The 21,874-nt window shown below is 46.2% G+C and overlaps 1 protein-coding gene across 1 annotated transcript in view; it reads left to right on the top strand.

Annotated features, from left to right (window-relative positions):
• SCN10A (sodium voltage-gated channel alpha subunit 10) overlaps nucleotides 1-21,874 on the top strand; it is a 79,442-nt gene that overhangs the window by 56,414 nt on the left and 1,154 nt on the right. The window contains exons 19-26 of the mRNA XM_015588509.1: nucleotides 320-474; nucleotides 3,461-3,634; nucleotides 7,654-7,776; nucleotides 8,980-9,264; nucleotides 10,003-10,056; nucleotides 11,144-11,281; nucleotides 13,345-13,449; nucleotides 18,541-18,811. Of these exons, the coding sequence (XP_015443995.1) occupies nucleotides 320-474; nucleotides 3,461-3,634; nucleotides 7,654-7,776; nucleotides 8,980-9,264; nucleotides 10,003-10,056; nucleotides 11,144-11,281; nucleotides 13,345-13,449; nucleotides 18,541-18,811 (1,305 nt within the window). The remainder of the gene's footprint in view (nucleotides 1-319; nucleotides 475-3,460; nucleotides 3,635-7,653; nucleotides 7,777-8,979; nucleotides 9,265-10,002; nucleotides 10,057-11,143; nucleotides 11,282-13,344; nucleotides 13,450-18,540; nucleotides 18,812-21,874) is intronic.

The following is a 21,874-nucleotide window of genomic DNA, read 5'->3' as shown; positions in this document are numbered from 1 at the left end:
CAGCATGGGCTCAGGGCACTGGCAGCACAGCTTGTCAGGCTTCCAGAGGTGGGTGGACAAAAAAACTAGGACCACTGGTACCATCCGTAAGAAGGAAGATGTTTGGAGGGAGAAGGGAGTGGGTGTGGCCAGTGGTGGAAGGGACCGCCTGGGGGCGGGATTGAAAGACTGCCCCAAACCCTGCTGCTCTCATGTCCCAGGAAAGAATTCTGGTGGCAAGTGGATTTCCCAGCAGAGCAGCCTCCCTGCAGGCCTGGAGTAGAAATGCTCCTCTTTTCCCAGTGGGACATCACTCACCCTCAGTCACCTCTCCCCACAGGCTGCATGAGCCGCTGTCCCTTTTGCAAAGTGAATACAACCAAGTTTCCGTGGGCCGTGGGCTGGCAGGTGCGCAAGACCTGCTACCGCATCGTGGAGCACAGCTGGTTCGAGAGCTTCATCATCTTCATGATCCTGCTCAGCAGCGGATCTCTGGTAAGCGGGTCCCTGCCCCAGGGCCCTCCAGATGGGGTCCCTCCAAAGGCCCTGGAGCTGCATCGGTGGGTTCCCTTGACCCCTGGGATGAATGTCCCCAACCTATGCCTGAAAAGAGAGCTGCACATGGGCACATGGGCTCCTGTTGGCAGCGGGGCTCGGCAGGTGCTTGAGGAGCCCATGCCGTGGCCTGCTAACCCTGGCTGCAAGTATTTCAAGCTGCGTGTGCATCACATTTTCTAGATGGAGAAGATGGGGACACTCAAAGGGCTTAAGGGACTTATCCAAAGTTACCCAGCTTGTCGGTAGCAAAACCTAACATTGCCCTCATGAGATCCCAAAGCCCCTGACTTTCCACCCTCTGACCTCCCACGCTGGTCTTCTCCAAAGGCCCGATTCAGAGAAGACTGTCTGTTCTTCCTTATCTTATCAAGCCGCTTAACAGATACTACTACTGCTCATTCACGGCTCACCACAAATCATTACATAGCACTTATCAAAATGTAATCGCCTGTGGAGCCTGTTAAAATGCCGTTTCTGATTCGGTAGATATGGAGTGGGGCCTGAGAATCTGTGTTTCCAACAAGCTCCTAGGTGATGCTGAAGCTGCAGGTCCACACTTTGAATAACAAGGCCTCGCGGGGAAAAGAGATTCTGAGTTAAGAGACACTTCCTGAGTCCCTTGCCGAACCCCCGCCTTTATAGGACAAGGCATAATGCTTCTCCGTGTCCTGTGATTTAAGCTCACACACAGTCTCAATTAATATTCCCAATGGACCAAAGTGGACGTCCACATGGGAGGGGACTCCTCATGCCCAGTTGTCCCCATTTTATGGATGAGGCAACCATAGGCCAAAGACATGAAGGGACCTGCCTGGGGTCCCAGCTGGTTAGCTTAAGGGAGGACTGCAGCCCCAGTCACCTGGCCCGTGGCTCCAGGTGCTTTTGCTTGTCGTGCTCCTCGTGTGTCATTTATTCTGGAAAACAATCTACTGAATGTCTGGGTCCTCACTTCAGTGCCAGATTTCCCAGGAAGGGTGCTGGAACCGCTCAGTGTGTCGCTGCAGCCTGAGGGAGGAGCAAAGGCAGCTGAGAAGTCATGATCTGAGACGGGGCAGGCAGACTAGGCCAGCAAGGGCACACAGCCGAGGGAGCAGAGAGCTTCACGGACCAGGGCTGGTCTGCCACCTGGAGCGAGTGCAGAGGGGGTGGCAGAGTCCGGCACAGGGCAGCAACTGTCCACCTGGAAAAGCGATCTCAGTCCAGTGCTGGGTGCAGAGGCCACAGTGCCAGGCGGGTGGAGGCTGGGCAGTGCTTTCTCCACACCCACCTTTCCCTCCGTCCTGCCCTCCTTGAAAAATAATAACCGCATTTGCTGTTGACTAGATGTTTTCATCATTACCTCCTTAGCTCACGTCTTTCCCCCATGGGCCTTCTCGCCTCATTTCACACGCCCTTGCTCCTTCCCTCACTCTCTGCTCCCCTTCCCCACACACCCCAGCTGCTGCCCGCTCTGCAGGGGCTCGGGTCCTACCCCGGCAGCTCTCCCCTCACCTCCATGGCTCTTTCCCCAAGTGACGGAACAGGCTGGCACCAAATTTAGTCTTCCTTATGCTTTTACTTTGAGTACTTTATAAAAAAAAAATAACATGAATTTTCATCTGACAAAGTAAAGTGGAAAAAAAAAAAAACCTTGGAAATTATGGGAAAATGCAAAGAAAAAATATCACCCGTTTTTCTATCACTCAGAGAGAATCTCACTTTGAAAACATTTGGTGTACTTCCGTCTCATCCTTCTCATGCATGTGATACATAAATATTACAAAGCCAAAGTCATATTATGCATTCTGTAAGTTCTCAGTAAATAGGCTCTTCCTATCTCATTTAATGGCAGGCATGGGTTCCGTACCAGGAGTGTGCCATATATGATTGAAGTTATCCCTATGTTTATTTCTAAGAAGCTTCGAAGAGTCTGTATGGTATATGCCTTTGGGGACATTGGCTCATTTCCTGTCTTAGGTCTGGTCAGAAGCAGAACCTGAAGTGGGGTCTCTCCGGGGATGGGGGGATGGCACCCTGTGAGGGAAGCGACAGAGATCCCACGGAGCTCAGAAGTGTCAAAGGCACCACAGAGCTGTCCCACCTTGAGGTCTTTTAATCCCACAGTCCCCAGAGGGGGCAGAAAACCTCCTAAGGTCAAGGCAGTCCCTTCAGCCCAAGAACTTCCCAGGGGGCGTTCAGGAGCTGTTAGCAGCCGATAGTCACAAAGCTGGGGGGTGGGTGCTGTGGCCCCTTAAACAGGATCTGGGTAGGGCACCCACAACATCTAGTGTCCTTAAGATAAGTTCTTGAAGGCAGAATTGCTTGGTTTCTAAAACTTTTGAGTCATGTTACCCAATTGGCTTTCCAAAAGACTGAACTGGTTTTCACTGCCCCCAGCCACGTGGGAGAGAAGCCCCCTCCCCACAGCCACACCAATACTGGTGTTCCCTGTTCTCTTCCATCTTTACCAAGCTGATAAAAGAAAAACGGCATCTTCTTTTCGTTTAAACTCCCTTAATTACCAGTGAGGTAGAACATTCTTTTTCAGAGATCCACTGGCGATTCTTACTTTCATCTTTGTGAACTGCCTGTGAACATCCTTTCATGCTTTTATTTTTAAACCAAGTCACAGTAAGCATCCCTTTGGTTCCCTTCCAAAATCCAATTCAAGAAGGTTTCCTTTCTCACTTGCACTCAGCTCCCCTGCAGAGTGTGAGCAGGGTTGCACGTCCCGTTGGCTTGAGGAAGGCCTGGTGTGTATCTCACCGTATTTCCTCCACTATCCCACCTTCCCGCCCCAGGACAGAGAAAACAAAATGATACAGGCAAGCTGGTTACCCGAGCTCTTCTGAGGAAGGGCTAAGGGCCGGGGGTTTCCTTTCTCATCATGGGGCCCCACTAACGCGAGTCCAGGCACTCTGCCATTCTGCTCCCTTTTTTCCAGGCCTTTGAAGACTATTACCTTGACCAGAAGCCCACGGTGAAGGCCTTGCTGGACTACACTGACAGGGTGTTCACATTTATCTTTGTTTTTGAGATGCTACTCAAGTGGGTGGCCTATGGCTTCAAAAATTACTTCACCAATGCCTGGTGCTGGCTGGACTTCCTCATTGTGAATGTGAGTGGCTCAGGGGGAAGGTGGGGTTTGGGGGCCTCACCTCTGACTGATGGCTGCTGCTGCACAAGGAAGCGCAGAGGCCTGGTTCTCAAGGGCTACTCCAAAGAAAAGACTCGAGCACTTAGCGAGGGGTCTGAGAATGGCCCTGCACACCTGTGAATGGTAAGATCCAGGCAGTACGTGATTCTGGCACAACCGTGACCCTCGCGTGAGTCCTCAGTTCCTAGACCTCCATCCAGGAGGAACACTTACTGTCTCTCCGTATTTTACATCCGAAGATGGCACATGAGGCTTCCAAAGGTCTTATGACCTTGAATCCATTGACAGGGCTTCTGGACTTAGGGAGCTGAGAGCTGCACAGCACAGAGTATTGGCCCACCTGCTGACTCAGTGGTCTTCAGCCCTGGCTGCATTCTGGAATCATCAGGGCAGCTCTTAAAAATACAATAAATAAACACTGCTATTCCTAGAGACTGGGATCTTTCTGGTTCGGGGCAGGATGCAGGGAGAACTAGGGTGGAGGCAGGCATCAGTATTTTGTAAAAGCTCCTAGATATGCCCAGTGTGCAGCCAGGATGGAGAACCACTGAGCCTATACCACTGGCTTCTTCCCAGTGGCACTAAAAGGGGCAGAGAGTTCCTTTGGAGAGGTGATGAGCTGGAGCTCATATGTCAAACTCACACTTATCCCCCCATCCCCAAAGAGTCCCTACTTCAATCAGGGGATTTACCAAGTGCCTCCCACACATTAGACTTGTGATTCCTCAATGCTGTGAGAAAACCATCCTCCATAAAGTCTCCTAAGAGACTTCCTAGGTAGGAATGATCTCTCCTTAATCTTAAACACTGCAGTAATGCTGTGAGAAAACCATCCTCCATAAAGTCTCCTTAGAGACTTCCTATCCCTCAAAAGGTAGGAGTGATCTCTCCTTAATCTTAAACACTGCAGTCCTCTATCTCTGTGCAGGCCTTTGCCCTCTTGGCTTTGCAAGATGGCTGGCTGAGTTATTCACTTCTGCACAGCTGAAGGTCCCTGCAGGCAGGGTGAGGCACATGTTGTGCTTGTCTCTGCCTCTCCCACTTCAACAGCCACCAGCACCAAGGTCTGCACATCAGAGGTGTCAGGAAATGTATCTGTATTTGGTACCTGCCTCCTGAAACTGGATGGAGTCCAGTACAAAACATTCTGTCCAGGCTCCTATGTTGTCAGGTCTTCCACAGCAGGTCGTGCACTCGCTTCTCTTCTTTCCTGATAGCAAGCAGCATCAAGCCACTGTACCATGGGGATTAACTGTGAGCTCTGAAATCTGAGTCACAGGTGATAATTTTGTGCATATAAAATAATCATTCATAAATGAATGGAAAGTCTTGTATTCTGGCTACCTGCCCTTATTAGTAGAATAGTTACTCCTACCTATATATGTCTCACTAGCTTCAGTCTTAATCACTTTAAATGGTCAGCTACTCATTTCATCCATCCTCCTACTAATTCTTCCTTCTGAGCCTCCATCCTTTCTTCCATATATCCTTCCATAAATCCAACCATTCACCTTTCCTTTTTCCCTCCTTCCAAACATCCATTCATCTTAACTTCTTCCATTTATCCTCCCTATCAGACCTCTCCTTCCATCTATTCATTCTAAAAATTCTTTTTTTCTTCCCTCTGCCCATCCGTTCATCCTAACCTTCTTTCCATCCATCTCATCTTTAGTCCTTCTACCTTCCTATCTTTTGATTCATACTTCTAATTATCCAATCATCTAACCTTCTTTTTACTCATTTATGTACCTTCCATCCAAGTATCCTTTTATTCATCTATTCTTCTATCTTTCTATTCTTTCTTTAATCAATCCATCTATCCTTCCTTTTTTCCACCCATCTGCCATTTATTCCTTTTCTCTCCCTTTCCCCATCCATCCATCCATTCATCCACCCATCCATCCATTTATCCATCCACTCAACCTTCTATCCATTCTCTAATCTCTCCTATTCATCTATTCCATCCAAATCCCCATCTTTCCATTCATCCATCAATCATTTTACCTAGCCAGCCACCCTTCCACCATCTATTCATCCCACCCATCTACTATTCCACATTTTTTTCTTCTTTCTTCCCTCTTTCCTTTCAACTATCTATCCTATCCATTTTTATATCCTTTAATCCATACTTCTATATAACTATCGTTCAACTTTTGATCCAGCTGTTCTTCCTTTTTTTTTTTCCTTCTTTCCATCCATCCCAACATGCTTCTATCTTTTCCTCAATTTATCAGATGTGTGTTTAGAACTACTAAATATAGGATTATCTCATGAAGTGCTCTGGGAGAGATAAAATCCAATAAATAAAAACTTATCTCCAGAAGTTTACACTTCAATATTCCAGCAGATAAGAGACATAGAGAGAAATAAACATATTATAAGAGGGGATGTGGTGAGCATTCCTGGAAATAATTAGTATCTTAGGGACACAGAGACATGAGCCTACTGCCATTCAGGGAATGGGTGTTGGGAGGGCTTCACATAGGAGGTGGCCATAGAGATAGGGCTTAAAATGAGCAGGAGCACTGAGGTACAAAGAGGACTGGGGGAGGCTAATCTTAGTTAAAGAGTGACCCTGAGCAAAGGCACAGACGCAGGTACATTTAAGGAACAATTTGATTTGGATAGAATATATGGGTAAAATATGACTGGGAAAGTAGACTGTGGCTGTCAGACAGGCTAAGGAGTATGGATCTCATCCTAAGGGTGATAAAGCATCAGTGAAGATTGGGAGTAAGAGAGAGGCATGACAATAATCAGATTTTCAGTGGAGAAGAGATGAGATGGATGCAATACAGAAGCCTAGAAAAGCAGTTGGGAAGCTAGTGGCCTGAGCAGTGGGTGTGGAGCTGGGCTTGGGTGGCAGGGCTTGGATGGAGAGGCCCCAGCCACTGATTGCCCCAGCTTCAGATCTTGCACATGAGGCAGCCTTCCCTGGGGGCTGCAAAAGACTAAATAGGGTCCAGCATAGAATGGGCCCTAAACCTCCCTGCCCTCTGTCAGCCAAGCAGTTGGGTGCCACCTGCTGGTGTCTGGAGCCTCGCATGGATAAAGGAAGGGGGTCCTTGCCATTCTAGTTCTTTGTCTTGGTGGAATATGCCATCCATTCAGAGAATAGGCAACGTTTGAGGCTCTAGCACTCAAATATAAACCACTCCCCTTCTAAAGTTCTGGTGTACATCTCACCTAGCTGCCAAGATAAGCTAAGCCTTAATTCAGCCCACCAGTCATGGTACAGTTGAGGTCTCCCAGGACTGGGTCACAGTCTCTAGCAAACTCAAGCCTATGCACCTTCAGAGTTCCTGGAATATGTGATCATTTTTCCACGTCATTTTGTGTCCTTTGCAATCCTTGGGAAAATGGACACATTTTTCCAAGGATTCCAAAGGACACAAAATGACGTCACAACTCAGTCATTATATCTCAGCTGTCTGTCAAAGCTGGATCTCATGGACTAATGCTGATCACTCTGACTGAAGGGCCTTGAAATTCTCTTAGTCTGACTCTCTCATTTCACAAAGGGGTGAAAGTATGACCTGAACTAACAAAGCACTAACCCAAGGTCACAAAAAATCAGGGGTCGAGAGGAACTAGACTCAACCCAGATCAAGATTCTTTCCACCTTGTTTTTCTGAACACATACAATTGAGACTAACTTTCTATTCCTCAAAATAAACTGTTGAGGCCTTGCTGGTGACCCTATAGAGGAATGGGAAGGTTGATTTAATATACTGGGAGCTTGGCCCCTACATACCAGGGGCTGGCAATGTGGGAGACAGGGTTCAGATAAATGATGAATGAAGTCTTTAATAAAAGGGAAGGGATCGCACTTTCTCTAGACCTCTCATTAGAATTGAGAATAAGTGGGGAGCCAGGATGAAGACTTAGAGAAGGGAGTGGGAGGGACTTCCCATCTCCTTCCACCAGGACGGCCTCTCCGGAACCCTAACGCGATGCTTCTGCTCTCTGCCTGCACTCAGATCTCACTGACGAGCCTCGTAGCGAAGATCCTGCAGTACTCTGATATGTCATCCATCAAAGCCCTTCGGACCCTTCGTGCCTTGCGGCCACTGCGGGCTCTATCTCGATTTGAAGGCATGCGGGTAGGATCTATCTTCCCCCCTTTATACCCTCCATACCACTGACTCTGAGCTCTGGGCCCCACCCCCACAGGTCAGCTCTGTGTCTTCGCTTCCTGTTTGGACCCTGGTGATGCTATAGTGCCCTAATTTTCCTAGTTCCCCTTCAGTCCCTTGGTGAGTTTCTCTCCCCTTCTCACCTCAGACCTCACTTCTCCTGATCTTAGTGATCCTGCTTCACGGCTCCACAAGCATCCCTTACCTCAGTCTCCTCCCCCTGCCAAGGTGTCCTCATTGTCAAAATCTTCAAAGTAGCCCAAGCTCTTGACCTTTCTCTGACAAACAAGACTTTCCTCTGATACTTCTATTTAAATGTAGTGACATCATCAGCTCAGCACCTCGGCCACCACCTAGTAGAATGTATCTTCTCTCCAGCCTAACACAGTGATGGGTCCCATGGGTTTTTCCCTTTCATCCATCCCTTCTCTTATACATCTCTATCGGCCTCCACCTTGCTCTCACTGTCTTCCTCAAGATGGAATGCTCACAAAGCTGGCCCTTGCCTCATGGGGAGATGAGGGGCTGCTAATTTTCCCCCCTCCCCTTCCTCATAACTACAAAAGTCTCCTGATAGAGAAAGTGAGGTTTTTGCTTTCCTCCTCCACCATTGACTTAAAGAAGACATCAGATCTTCAAAAACAAAAGTGAATTTTCAAAATTAACTTGTACCTTTACAAACGCTAGGAGTTTATGACTGAAATAATTTGATTTTTATTTGATTTTTATCTCCAGGTTGCTGATTTACAAATAAGCAAGTTTGTGAATATGGTTTTAGGTTGTCACTGATTCTTGAGCAATGCATACTAAACTATATTTTGTGTGTTGTATTTAAGGAAAATAAAGCAAGTTTCTAGGAATCTATATGTGCCAATCACACCCCTAAATGAGCATGTGAGCCATTGTAAACTTGTCTATTCCCTCAATCCTGAGGAAAGACAGTGAACCCTGCCCTGAAAGAAGTTTAGAGAGAAGGTATGAGCCCATCTTCAGCTGCCCAGAGTCTCTCAGTCTTCTGAGTCTGAATTATTGCACCGATTAAGCCACTGCTCTAGCTTCCAAAGGCCACCGGCTCATGAAGCAGCCTGAGTGGCTGTAGAAAGGAGCTGGATTCAGAAAAGAGGGGGTGGGCATTTGTGAGGTTCCAGATCCTTTTGCATTTTCTCCCAGGTGGTGGTGGATGCCCTAGTGGGTGCCATCCCGTCCATCATGAACGTCCTCCTCGTCTGCCTCATCTTCTGGCTCATCTTCAGCATCATGGGCATGAACTTCTTTTCAGGGAAGTTTGGGAAGTGCATCAACACCACCAATAGAGACTTTTCTCTTGTGCCTTTGGCTATTGTGAATAATGAGTCTGACTGTAGACTTCAAAACAACACTGGCAACCTCTTTTGGGTCAACATGAAGGTCAACTTTGATAACGTCGCAATGGGCTACCTCGCACTTCTGCAGGTGGTGAGTCCTGAGATCAACCATGCCTCTTCCTTTGGCTGCTCAATAACATGGAGGGTCTGGGGTCTTCCAGAAGATGCTATGTAGAGACTTTGCAAGGAGCAGCACTCAGTGCCACCTGATGTCATTCCCTATTCCTGCACACTACACCATGAAGCTAGAGAGCCTTACCAATGAGTGAAATCTCTCCACAGCGCAGTTAGACCAATGCGGGCTAATAGAATAGAATAAAGGGATGGACCTGCCATGGGATTATATCAGGTAATAACTTAGAATTCACTGCTTATACAAAATAGACATGATATAGCCACGTGTTCTGTTTTATACTGCAAATTATCTCCTAGAGGGTAAAAGATTATGTTCCAGGCCTATTATAATGATAGATAATTCTAGTGATTGTGACAGTCAAACACATTTGTACTTCGTTCATTCATTCATTCATCCCTTGCCTTCACCCACTTGTTCATTCAGTGCTGATACAATTGCTTACACATTAGTCGTGCAGTTCCCCACCAGTTCCTGCATTCCACCATTTGTTCATGCATTCATTTGACAAACAATCCCTAAGTACCTGTGGTATGTCAGGCGTTGAGCTCAGCCCTGGGAGATACAGAGACAAGTCAGAACTGGCTCCACAGGGGCCTGTGTTCTATGAGAAAAACAGACAAATAAGTTAATCAAAACAGAGGCCAATGTAGACAGATGAGCAGATACTCAGCAGCCTCTGCTCCTTGTTTCTAGGCAACATTTAAAGGCTGGATGGACATCATGTATGCGGCTGTCGATTCCCGAGGGGTGAGTCTCAGGCTCCTGTCTTCCCCTCCGTGTGTCCTGCCCTCATCAGTCTATCCGAACTGGTAGTACCAGAAGAGGAGACCTTAGTACCAGAAGAGGAGACCACCCAGCAGCCTGGCACTATCCCTCTTAGGAGCAGTGTCCAGCTGTCCCTCTGTTGGATATTTAAAGCCAACCAAGCCTGTTCCCTTTCCATACACACGCCTCAGGCTTCTCAAGCTCTTCCTCTGCTCACCACTGAGGAAAGTATCAGATAAAGAACTGTGTGTAAGGGTACTCCCTGGGCAGAGGTGGGACCTGGGGCGATGGCAAGAATAACTGAAGCAATGAGATAGAATTTCAGGTCCTGTCATGGCAGCCAGGTGGAGGAGATAGATAGTGTTGAACGGGGGTCTCTAACTCCCAGGCCATGGACCAATACTTGTCGGAGGCCTGTTAGGAACTGGGCCGCACAGCAGGAGTGGTGGCGGGCAAGAAAGCAAAGCTTCATCTGTATCGGCAGCCTCTCCCCAGCGCTAGCATCACCGCCTCAGCTCCACCTCAGATCATCAAGCATTAGATTCTCATAGGAGCAGGGGTCCCTGGTGCCAAAAAGATTGGGGACCCATTCGCACTATGGCAGACACTGTTGTTGGCCTGCTCCGTATCCCCTCAGGCCACCTCTGAGTTCACTCACGTGCTGTGTTTCTGATTCTCTGTCTGAGACGTGACTTTTTTCAGTGCCTCAGAGCTTGTTCAGCAGCTCCTCCCCCAAGGGTGAAGGGTGTAAGGTCCCCAAGGGCAACCCTCACGGACAAGTTTTGGGAGTCTGTAGATAAATGCTCCTGCTTCCCTGTCCCTTGGAGGTAAAGCTTCCTAGAAGGGCCCAACAGGCTGGCATGCCAATTGCCCACAGTGAAGGCTGCTTCACAGCACCCCCTTTCGCTTGCTTTTCCCCTATTCCTGCTTGCCTTTCTCCTCCCTCACTCCTGCTTCCTGGGATCATCTCCCACATAAAGCATCTGCACCCAGGTCCTCGTCTTGGGGTTGGCTTTTGGGGTGAACACAAACTAAAACAGCACCCTCCTCCCCTCTTGTCTGCTCACAGGTGAACTTGCAGCCCAAGTGGGAGAGCAATGTGTACATGTACTTGTACTTCGTCATCTTCATCATTTTTGGAGGCTTCTTCACCCTCAATCTCTTTGTTGGGGTCATAATTGACAACTTTAATCAACAGAAAAAAAAGATAAGTGGGGCTCGGGTTTTTGTTTTGCAGTAGTGGCCAATTCTATACTTCCTGTCCCTAAAGACTAAAGCCAACGCTATTCACAGCCTTTTGTGCCTGACTGGGAGCCCAGTTTTGACCTTTGACACCAACACTGACCTCTGCCCCCTGATTGCAATCATCACTTCTGTTTCGTGTCTGGGGCAGCTGCTGGAAGAGCAGTACTTCTCTGTATCAGCATTGCCCCCGCCCTTGGGCCCCCATCCTCTCTCCCGGAGTGCTGTGGTCCTCCTAGCTGGAACCAGGTGTGTTGGTGGTATCCCAGGTGACCCCTTGAGAAGTATCAACAAGGAAAGAAAGGCCTCCAGCACTTGCTGCCTCTGTATGGAGCCCTGACATCCAGAGCACTGAGTCAGGACACTGCAGGAATGGCCAGAGCCCCAGTGTAGACAGAATCTCAACATTCTTCGGGATGGGGAAGACGACCCTTGCTTCCATGGGTGCTGACTCTGATGAACAGGAGCCCAATCCCAGATAACCTCTCATATTTTTATTAAAGGTATAAAATGCTTTCATGCTATCCTTCCATTTAATGCCCTCCATGAGGCAGATAGAGCATTATTCTGGATTTGTATACACTGAGATCCAGGAAAGGATCACATGGAGAAATCACAGCACAGCACTGAGAGCACAGCGTTGGTTTTGGCATCATGCAAGCCTGGGTTTGCATTCCCAACTCAGCCACTTCCTGGCAATTTTTAAAACATCTTTGAGTCTCAGTTTTTTCATGCCTTCCATGGGATTATTAATACCTACTCACACAATTTTGGTGAGAGGTAAATACAATCCCGTATTAAAAGCACCTCATTTAGGGCTGAGCACTCAACCGTCACTAGAGAAAAAGTGTCACTGTTATAGTTTAGATTACATATTTAGTGGGGTCAGCATCCCACCTGTAGGAAGTCCTCAGCCAGGATTCTGAGGATGAGAAGAGGCAGGACAGGTCTTCAGGAGCCCAAGAGGGGCTCAGCAAGACAGCTGAAACACTGACCAGTGTCATTGGTCCCCTGGGGCCTTTGTGATCATCCACTCAATACTTTCTCCATTTTACAGCTGAGGAAACCTAGGTCCAGGCATGGAGCTGGCCATGTTAGGGAATAGAGTGAGATTACCCTGTGATCAAGCTGGGGCAACCAACTGTTTGCTTCTGGCCCAGAATTCTCAGTGTGGCTCCACTCAGTACTCGCTAACCCTCTGCCCCTGCCCCCACAGAGATATTTCTCTCAAGAAGTCCTCTATGTCCACAAATTTTCTGAAATCTCCCCTCAAACCCTACAGATCTCAACCCATTTCCCCAGCATATGCAGTGACTAATTTATACAAACATGCTATTGAAATCGGAGGCTTTCAAATTATATCAGGAATTAAAAGGTGAGAGACTGAATAAAGGAGATTTAAAGCATCCCTAAAGAAAACTAACATCCAGTGCTAAGGGAGGAAAGCATCTTCAGTGAACTCTATAACCACAGAGGGCAGTGCAACTGACAGGGCCTTAAGAGAACCAATCAAGCATTCTCCAAGGACCCTTGGATAAGGCAACGCCTGTCCTCAGCTCCTCCTCTCCAGGAAGAAGTCAAGGGGCTGGGTCCCAGGGTCTTTATGCCAGCCAGCAATCCCTGAGGGAAGCTCTTGCTCCTGGAAGTGTGGTTCTAGAAGCCCAGTGGATTTGACTGGAATGATTGGATTCAAGGTTCAGATTTGAACTGATACAGACCTTCTTCTTGGGTCCTGTTTCCAAACCCTCTCCACATCCATCCATGCAGCATTTCTGGGTTCCTAGAGACAAGGAACAGGCTTTGCTCCAGAGACTCAGGCAGTGAGTCAGAGCTGGGGTTCAGTCTCATCTGCTCTGTCACTGGCTATGGCATCTGGGCCAGACACTGCTTGATCCTGGCTTTGGCCTGTCTTTCTGCAGAGTGGGAAGAAAGTTGAGATGACCTTCCCCTCCAGCATGCTATGATTTGGGTATCCCTGGGGGTTCCTGTTGCTTTAATAACAGTGATGTATGTTATCCTCTCCTATACTTAGGGGGCCAGGACATCTTCATGACAGAGGAGCAGAAGAAGTACTACAATGCCATGAAGAAACTGGGCTCCAAGAAGCCCCAGAAGCCCATTCCCCGGCCCCTGGTGAGCCCCCAGAGCTTCCCCGCAAAAGATGTCTGAGAATCCAACCTGACAGCCTATGCCTGTGCTGGGCAGTGACCTCTGCCCAGCACAGGCATAGGTCTGAGTGGAGTTTAAAGATGAGGGTAATGAGGATCGAGAAGTCTACAAGAAGCAACTCCGATCTTCTGGAGTGAACATATCTTCTACAATTACTCCAGATAGAACCATCTAGGGAAGTACTGAGTTCCTCAACAGTTTTAGGGTTCAAGCACAGGATTGAGAGCAGATTAGGCTAAGTGATAGTAGAGTGGTTAGAGCCCTAAGATAAAACATTTGTGTGATTATGCAACATAATGTAGATCGCAATGTATTTCCAGCCTACCCTACATTCCACCCAGGCCTTCAGGTAGACAGAGAAGAAAGGGCCGAAACCCAAACCCCTGGGATCCTGGGCTGGTCAAGGTCATGGTCAGGTGGCACGACAGCAATCAAAAATTATCCCACTCTAATGCTTAAATATCAACTGAAACTTAGGGCCATGCTTACTTTCATTTCTTTATTTACAAAGATCCTAAGAGACATGCCCCTTTATTCTCCTATTAAATGCAGCACTCAAACCATACATGAGATCTATCATCTAAATTCTTCTCAGGTCTCTGTCAGAAGGTGGAAAAATCAGACCCCTGACTGGCCCCTGATGGAAGCGGATGAACAGGTTTGGGCGGGGGGATGTTGCTATGTTGAAAATGTGCAGCTGAACCTCTTCAAAGAATTTCTGAGCCATCCACTCCAGTGAATGGAATGGGTATCTTGTCCCTTTACACAACTTCTCTGTGGTGAAGATGCAACATTTATGAAGAAAACTACAGACACTGCCCATGGTACAATCCCATTAGCCCTTCCCCACGAAAGCAGAGACTAAGGACCTTCAACAAAGAAACAGGCCTTTTCCTAAATGACTTAGAGAGACATACCTTCTGTTGGCCTAGGCACTAGAATTTCTAAACCAAGGCATGGGATTTGCATAAGTTACTGAAAACTTCATGAACAGAGAATCTTGAAAACATTTATAGGAGGAGGAAAATGTTATGACTTTTGACACACTCGACTTAGAAACAGAGGTCATATATTATTTACTATTATCAATTCTGAAAAGAAATGTTATAATGGGAAGTGTTAGGATGTTCAGACCTCTGTAGGGCAGAAGTTTCCTCCCAAATCCCACATGAGATCAAGATAACTGGGGTTAGGTGAGCCTGCGGGAAAGTCCTTAAGTTTTATTGAGTATCCTTCTGTCAACCAGTCCAAAGGGCAGGAATGGACTCAAAATTAAAATATGTAGATAAAAGGCTGAGCCCAGCCAATTAGTCAAATTGAGAGCTATAGGAGGAGGATCCTCGGATTTACTGAGAAACAAACAGCTGAGTCCATGCTGGCCTTCACTGGTGACTAGACTAATGTCGAATCCACATTCGAACCAGACACTAAGGAGCTCTATGCTAGGGACAACTCTTGGCAAAATCATGATGGTTTTTGAAACCTTCCCCTACATACTACTCAATCTCTCTGTAACATCTGAGCTTCTTCACTGTCACCAACCAATTCCACAGGCCACCAGAGCTTCCTCCTCTAAAAGAGGAAAGTTTCCCTGGAACAGGGTGGGCTGCATTTCAAAAGGGGACCCTGGAGAGGACACTGTCTTAATACAAAGGTAGGAACCTGATGCTAGAATTTCAGGCACTACAATAGGTTGATGGTTGGGCAGGAAAACCTGCAACAAAATCCTAATTAAGCCACAACCAAGAACCTCCAAGGTTGGCACTGGGGGACATCCTTCATATGAATAAGGAAAATAGCCCAACTGTGTTCCTGATATTTATCATCATTTATGATGGGAGATGTGTGTGTGGGAGGGGTGGGGAGGGGAAGGTATTGATAATTATCAATACTTTACTCGCTTTAGTGGAAGAGCATGGCTCTCTCCTCGAAATTCTTGTTCAAGCATAGCAAACACTCTGTCCTTTGTTCCCCTTAGCGTAGTTTGGCAAGGCCAAAACATTCAAGCAAGACTTTGAAGTCGTAGGGATGTCAAAGGAAAACTAGCAGAGTAGGGCTCAAGCAGAAACTGCATGTGGCTGACCTCCAGGGCCCTCAGGCCTTAGCCCATCCCAGCTCCTGGCTGGCATCCATAAGGCAGGCAACATCTTGGCATCCTACCACCCAGTGGCACAAGCCTGATCACCTGTCTTTTTCAAAGTCCAGAGCCAAGAAAGAAACCCAAAGAAAAAGAGAAATTTCCTCTGCCACCTAAAACTCACCTTCCTGAGTCCAGCTTCCTTTATGCCAGGTTATTGGCACTAAAATGCTCACTTTCTTCTCTTAAGGGTCCCAACAGGACAGGCTGATTAGATAAGCACAGCATTGGCACAATTCTGCCCCACAGTTGCATGGGTGCCGTGTCATGGCACAGCCCACACGGACGACATAGGGACCTCCAACGCATGCGCAGACATACTGCTCCTCACCTCTGGTGAAGCCCAGGTTTTAAATCTTATGCCTCATCCATAGCAAAGACTAAGACTTCCACAAGAATGAAAAATTTTATTCTGTAGCATTCCCTACATTAGAAATCACTAAAAGCAGGTTTCACATACTCCACTTTATAGAAAAATAATAGGCTCTATAATATCACATTATCAGTAATCCACTTCATCATCTCTTAGAGTGCTGTGGGTTGCAAAGGTGTGATCCCTTCCAATAGGCGAAGCCAAGACAGCCAGCAAGCTGCTCCATTCCCCAGCATCTGAATATCCAGGACAAATTTGATGCCTGTGACTTAGCAATGTTGTTGCCCATTTTAATTAGAAGTCATGTGGCCATGAATGGGTCTTTTTTTTTTTTCATTATTTTTAGTGATGAAATGAAAGGTATTAGTGGCCCAGTAATACCCCTCCCCCCTCCAGGAATGATGTAAGCCAGTAGTTACACCCAGAGCCAGGCCCACTTGGGTCTGATTCTCTGCTCTGACCCATAGAGTAGCAACTCATCTCCATCATGAAGCAGAAAGTAGGAGCCAGCCTCTATCACAGCCCTTCTTCCCCTCGGCCTGCTTTGCCCCTCCGAGGAGCTCCCTGGTGGAAATTCCTAATAACTTCTTCTCTTCTTCCCTCACAGCCACACCTGTAGAGCCCTGCACATAGTACACATTCAGTAAGTGCCTATTGTACAGAATTAAATGTAATCAAACTCTAGTGGAGTAGTTTTATAATTTTATTTGAGGTGTAGGTAACAGAGCTGTCACCCATTCATTCATCTATTTATTGAGCATCTATCAAGTGCCAAGTACTATGCAGATACTGGGGATAGAACAGTGAGCAAGACAGACGACGTCCTGCCCTCACGGAGATTACAGTCTAGTGGCTCTGGGAAATAATCAGCAAAAATCACACATATATTAATTCACAGGCTTGAGAAATTGCCAAGGGAGAAAGAATGAGATTAAAAAGCAAAGGGTACCTAGGACTAAACCTTAAGGAACTCTAACACCTAAAGTTTACGTAAAGAATACTGAAAAAAAAAAAATCCGTAAAGTTAAGAAAAGAACCAGGAAAATAAGACATGATGAAAATCAAGAAGGGAGAGTTTCAAGGTGGAGGAGTTGGTAAGCAATGCCAAACAAATGTCCTTGGTGTTAGCATTATGGAGGTCATTGGTGATCTTAGCAAGAACAATGTTATTGGCAGGATGGGGATAAAAGCTATGCTAGAGTGGATTGAGGAGTAGATGGGAAAGAATGATTACATACAATTCTTTCAAGAAATTTTGCTGTGCAAGTGGGGAGAGAAGTAGGCTGGTAACTGGAGGAAGATGTGAGTTTCAAGAAGATTTTTCTTTAAGTTAGAAAAACTAGGTCATTAGAGATTTAGCTAAAAAATCCAGATATAATAGCCAAGAGTGTCCAAGTGTGGTCAAGAGCCTCACTCATCAGTAATGAAACAGAGGGACCAAGAGGTTGTAAGTGGCAGCAATGAAGGGGAGGTGGAGGTGGACAAGCTAGATGACACAGGCTTCAAAGAAGAAGAGTTTTACAAGACACAAGAAGAGCAAAGGTCTAGAAGTGACAGTGGGGAACAAGAAGGATCTTAAGCCTACCTCCTAGCCCAGGAGTACATGGAGGGAGAGAGAATAAGCAGCCACTGAGTAACAGGAGATGTTTGTCGACCAAAGCTCCACAGAGCTCAGGAGAAGGTGAGGGGTAAAGGATGGAGTTCAGATCAAGGAGTCACAGAACAGTATGATGTTAAGACCATGAGAAAGACTAGAGGGCCATACTAGGAACTTTTTAAAAACACCATAAATATAGCCAGATGGAAATGATCTGTTGGTCACCGAGGCCACTCTGCCTCTCTCTGAGAATGCAAATGACCAAAACCTGACCCCATGCCCTGTACCTGTATTTGCTTAGACATCTTCATAGCCCCAGGAATAAAGAGAACATTTGCAGAAATCAGTTGCACCTTCATACTTAACTATACCCTTGAATCAATAATTTTTCAAGCAGTTCTTGAACTCTTGCTATATGCAAGGCACTACAGGAACACAAAGTTAAATAAGACCTGGTCCTTATCCTCAAGGAGCTCACTGTCTAGTAGAAAAAAAGAGAAGCATACATGGAATGCTAGAACTCAAGACTGACTGTAAGGAACATGGGAATCCGAGGAAGAGATGGAGTAATGTAGTGTGATATGTTTAAGGAGAACTCCCTGGAGGAAGTGGGGCTTACAAATGATAGATCACTCAAGACTATTGGGATTTAGATAGCCAAGAGATGGGCTGGAAGGGCATTGCCAATGGAGAAAAGAGCATGGAAAAGGACAAAGTGCCTGCTGACTTCGTGGGGCCCAACAGGTGACGAGAACTTGAATTGAAGCAATGAGGTAGAGTCAACTAAGAGTGAGAGGTTGGACAGGAGTTGGTTTCTGTTTAGTTGTGGAGTGTGAGGGAGACAAAAGAGACAGACTTTAAAAGCCATCTATGGAGAGCCACAGCCTCTCCAGATGCCTGATTTATGTTGGCCTAAAGACCCTGGTGTACTATCTCTTGTTTCCACAGAACAAGTACCAGGGCTTCATCTTTGACATTGTGACCAAACAGACTTTTGACATCATTATCATGGTCCTCATCTGTCTCAACATGATCACCATGATGGTAGAGACTGATGATCAGAGCGAAGAAAAGACAAAAATCCTTAACAAAATCAACCAGTTCTTCGTGGCCGTCTTCACAGGAGAGTGTGTCATGAAGATGTTCGCCTTGAGGCAGTACTTCTTTACCAACGGGTGGAATGTGTTTGACCTCATCGTCGTGGTCCTCTCCATTGGGAGTAAGTGGGCATCACATGTGGTGGGGAAGCCCAGCCTCTGCTTGGGTTGTTTTGGCTGTTCTTTCAAAACCAAAGGGACCATCGACAAACTATTTTGTTTTGTATTCGGTGTTTTTATGTTTGTTTGTTTTTTTAGTTTCAAGTATACAGTACATCAGTTAGACATTTATATAGTTTATAAGACAATCTCCCTAATTGCCCTTTCTTTCTTCTGGCTCTCCACCTAGCCATTACATTAATGCTATCAGCATTCCCTACGCTGTGCTCCCCATCCCTGTGACCATCTATGAACTACTAATTTGTACTTCTTTTACCCTTCACTCCTTTCTTTCAGACCTCCAATCCCCCTCCACTCTGGCTGCCACCAGATCGACAAATTTTTTTAACATGCTGTATGTTAAAGGAGCCCAGTATTTGCTGCCTTCCAAAAGCAGCAGATTTTAAATGTCCCTGGGCCTCTCAGTGAAATGGAGAGTTTCCACTGGCCTTCTCCATGCAGTCATGAAGCGTCTTCAGGCACCTACTGTGTACACAGCCATCACCAGATGGGGGCTGATAGGGAACAATAGTTCCTCCAAAACACCTAAGATGATGGAGTCTCTAGTGGGCCTTCTTTTTATGATCTTCAAATCAAAGAGTGGGTGGTGTGATGTGAAGTGAGTCATAAAATCCTTTTTGGAAAAGGAGGTGGGTTGCCAGCTGAGTGAGGAAAGTCTAGGAAGAGATTGTTCAAAGGAGGTTTGTAGTCAAGGGCCTGGAATTAAATCTCTATATAACTATCTACTTAGGGAATATGAGTGATAGAAAAGTCAAGGGATCAATGCCAAGAGATCAATGCCATTATGGTCTAATCTGGTTGTTGTTGAATGATAAGCCCAATATTTGGGAGCCAAAGTGTTCAGAGAAAATGAGTAGTCGGAGGCTAACTCTATTCAGTAGGGAATGGAGTAGCCATAATTGAGTGCTTGCTGAGTTCAGAGCACTAGGCTGGGCTCCATGAATCTTCATAGCAGCCCTGTGAAGAAGTGCTATTATCCTCATTTTATACATTTGAAATTGAACCTCAGTGATTCAAGGTCATACAGTTTGTAAAAGGCAGAACCGAACTTGAACCAGGCTAATGTTCTAACGTACAAGCAGCCTCCCACCAACAACTAAAAGACTGCCCCTGGCCTTTCTGTGGTTTAGCCAAAGTTTGGCCCTATAAAGGCCAGATATCAGCACACCAGCTTTATTTTGCTTTATAAATACATCCTGACCTATTATATCATGACCTGCTTACTTTTCATGTCTAGGCATAGCTGTAGATTTAATTTTCCATTGATTTACTATCAAAGGCTAATAGTATCTAAATACAACTTGGCAGCATTTAATCAATCGCCCTATCCTGGTGCTGAAACAGCGTTGGGTTTATTTAGGGTTGTTTCAGGGGGAGGTCAATTTATTTTTGGTTTTTGTTTATTTTCTGGTTGCTGCTGTTTTTTGTTGGAGGTTTATTTTGTGTTTGTCTTCCAAATCGACAGATTCTAAAGGCCATTTTGATTTTATATTAGAGAAAGGAGCTTGCTTATATGACTTCCCGTATTAGTATTATAGAAATAAAATATACTCAAAGAACTCAGTTCTGTAATGTGGACACCTTAGCTACCAGCTCCTATAACCTATGCAACACCACCATTCCCTGGGCAGAGATCACTCAGAGACAGCTAGAAAGCAAATGAAAGACAGATTCCACCTGTCCATTCTTCTACCCTCCTTCCCTCTCTCCCTTTCTTCCTTTCCACCAGCAAAACCTGTATTGAGTATCTAATCGTTACAAGTAGAAATATTCATTCTCCCTCAAAGTAGATGTAGATCAGTTGGCTGGCAGAATTTTAGGAGATTATATAGACATATAATGTAACCCACACTATGGAATAATGTCCCAGTTAAAGTAGACTTTAGGAGATAGGCTTTCATAAAGTTTTTATAATCTAAATTATAATTATATCCCAAGTCTCCTCCCATTTCTTTCCTCCTTCCAACGCAATATTGTGACTACTCATGTTTCTATGGCAAAAGGCAAGTAGAAGAGGGTCAAGGGAACCTTGGCAAGGAAAGAGCTTGCTAACACACCCCTCGACTTCTGTCCTCAGAGGTTCTGAATTCGGTCTTACCTAAAGGCCTTGCCTAATCTTCGGTGGTCCCAGCAGGCCTCTGCAGTTCCCAAGATGAAGTTTCACAAATCAAGTTAGATACCAGATAGGGAGATGTATGCATTCCTCAGCTTTCCAACATTGTTCATGGTTGGGGTGGGAGGCTGTAACTGACCTTAAACAAGCCCATCTCCAGGCCCTGACAGAGTTCGAACGCAGCTGGAAATGAAAGAAATAAATAAAAACCATTATAGAGACAGCTGGCCATTGAAAGCCACTCTGCTTTAGCTGTCACCAAGTTGCCCAACTCCTCAGGCCCTCTTATAATTAATACCAGCCTCTGTACAATTATCCCCAGGACCATGTGCCAGGAACTGAGTTAATCTTCACAGTAGGAGATAGGGAGATGAATCATAGGGGGTCCTGGCCTTCACAGAGCACGGGATCAGAATGGGGGGAAAAGGCATGACTCAAAGGCTAAATTCTTAGGGAAGAACAGGGTCTGTGTCATAGACAGAAACAGACAAAGGACAGTGTGTGTATGGAATATGGTACAATCGCTTCCAGTTGAACTAGGCTTCAGAAGATAAGGTTTTGACCATGGAGATTGACTATGGCGATATTCTGGATGGAGAGAAAGACAAGAACATGGTAGGAAGAGTGAGACTTACTTGAGGAAGAAAGGATTTGTGTAATGAACACTTACTGAACCCCTACTCTATGCCAACCACTGTGTCAGGCTGAGAGGGCCCAGAGTTCTTAAATACAGATGCTCACGTGGAGGTCCATATGGAGCAGAGATGAAGGGTGTGATCACAGCCAACTGTGTCAGGGCTCATGGTTGGAAGTACTAATTAGATCATTTCCTCTCTCCTTTAAAGGCCTGGTGTTTTCTGCAATTCTTACATCACTTGAAAATTACTTCTCC

The sequence above is a fragment of the Pteropus alecto genome, unplaced genomic scaffold, assembly GCF_000325575.1.
Source record: "Pteropus alecto unplaced genomic scaffold, ASM32557v1 scaffold354, whole genome shotgun sequence".
NCBI classification, from domain to species: domain Eukaryota; kingdom Metazoa; phylum Chordata; class Mammalia; order Chiroptera; family Pteropodidae; genus Pteropus; species Pteropus alecto.
This window is presented reverse-complemented; position numbering and strand designations above follow the sequence as displayed.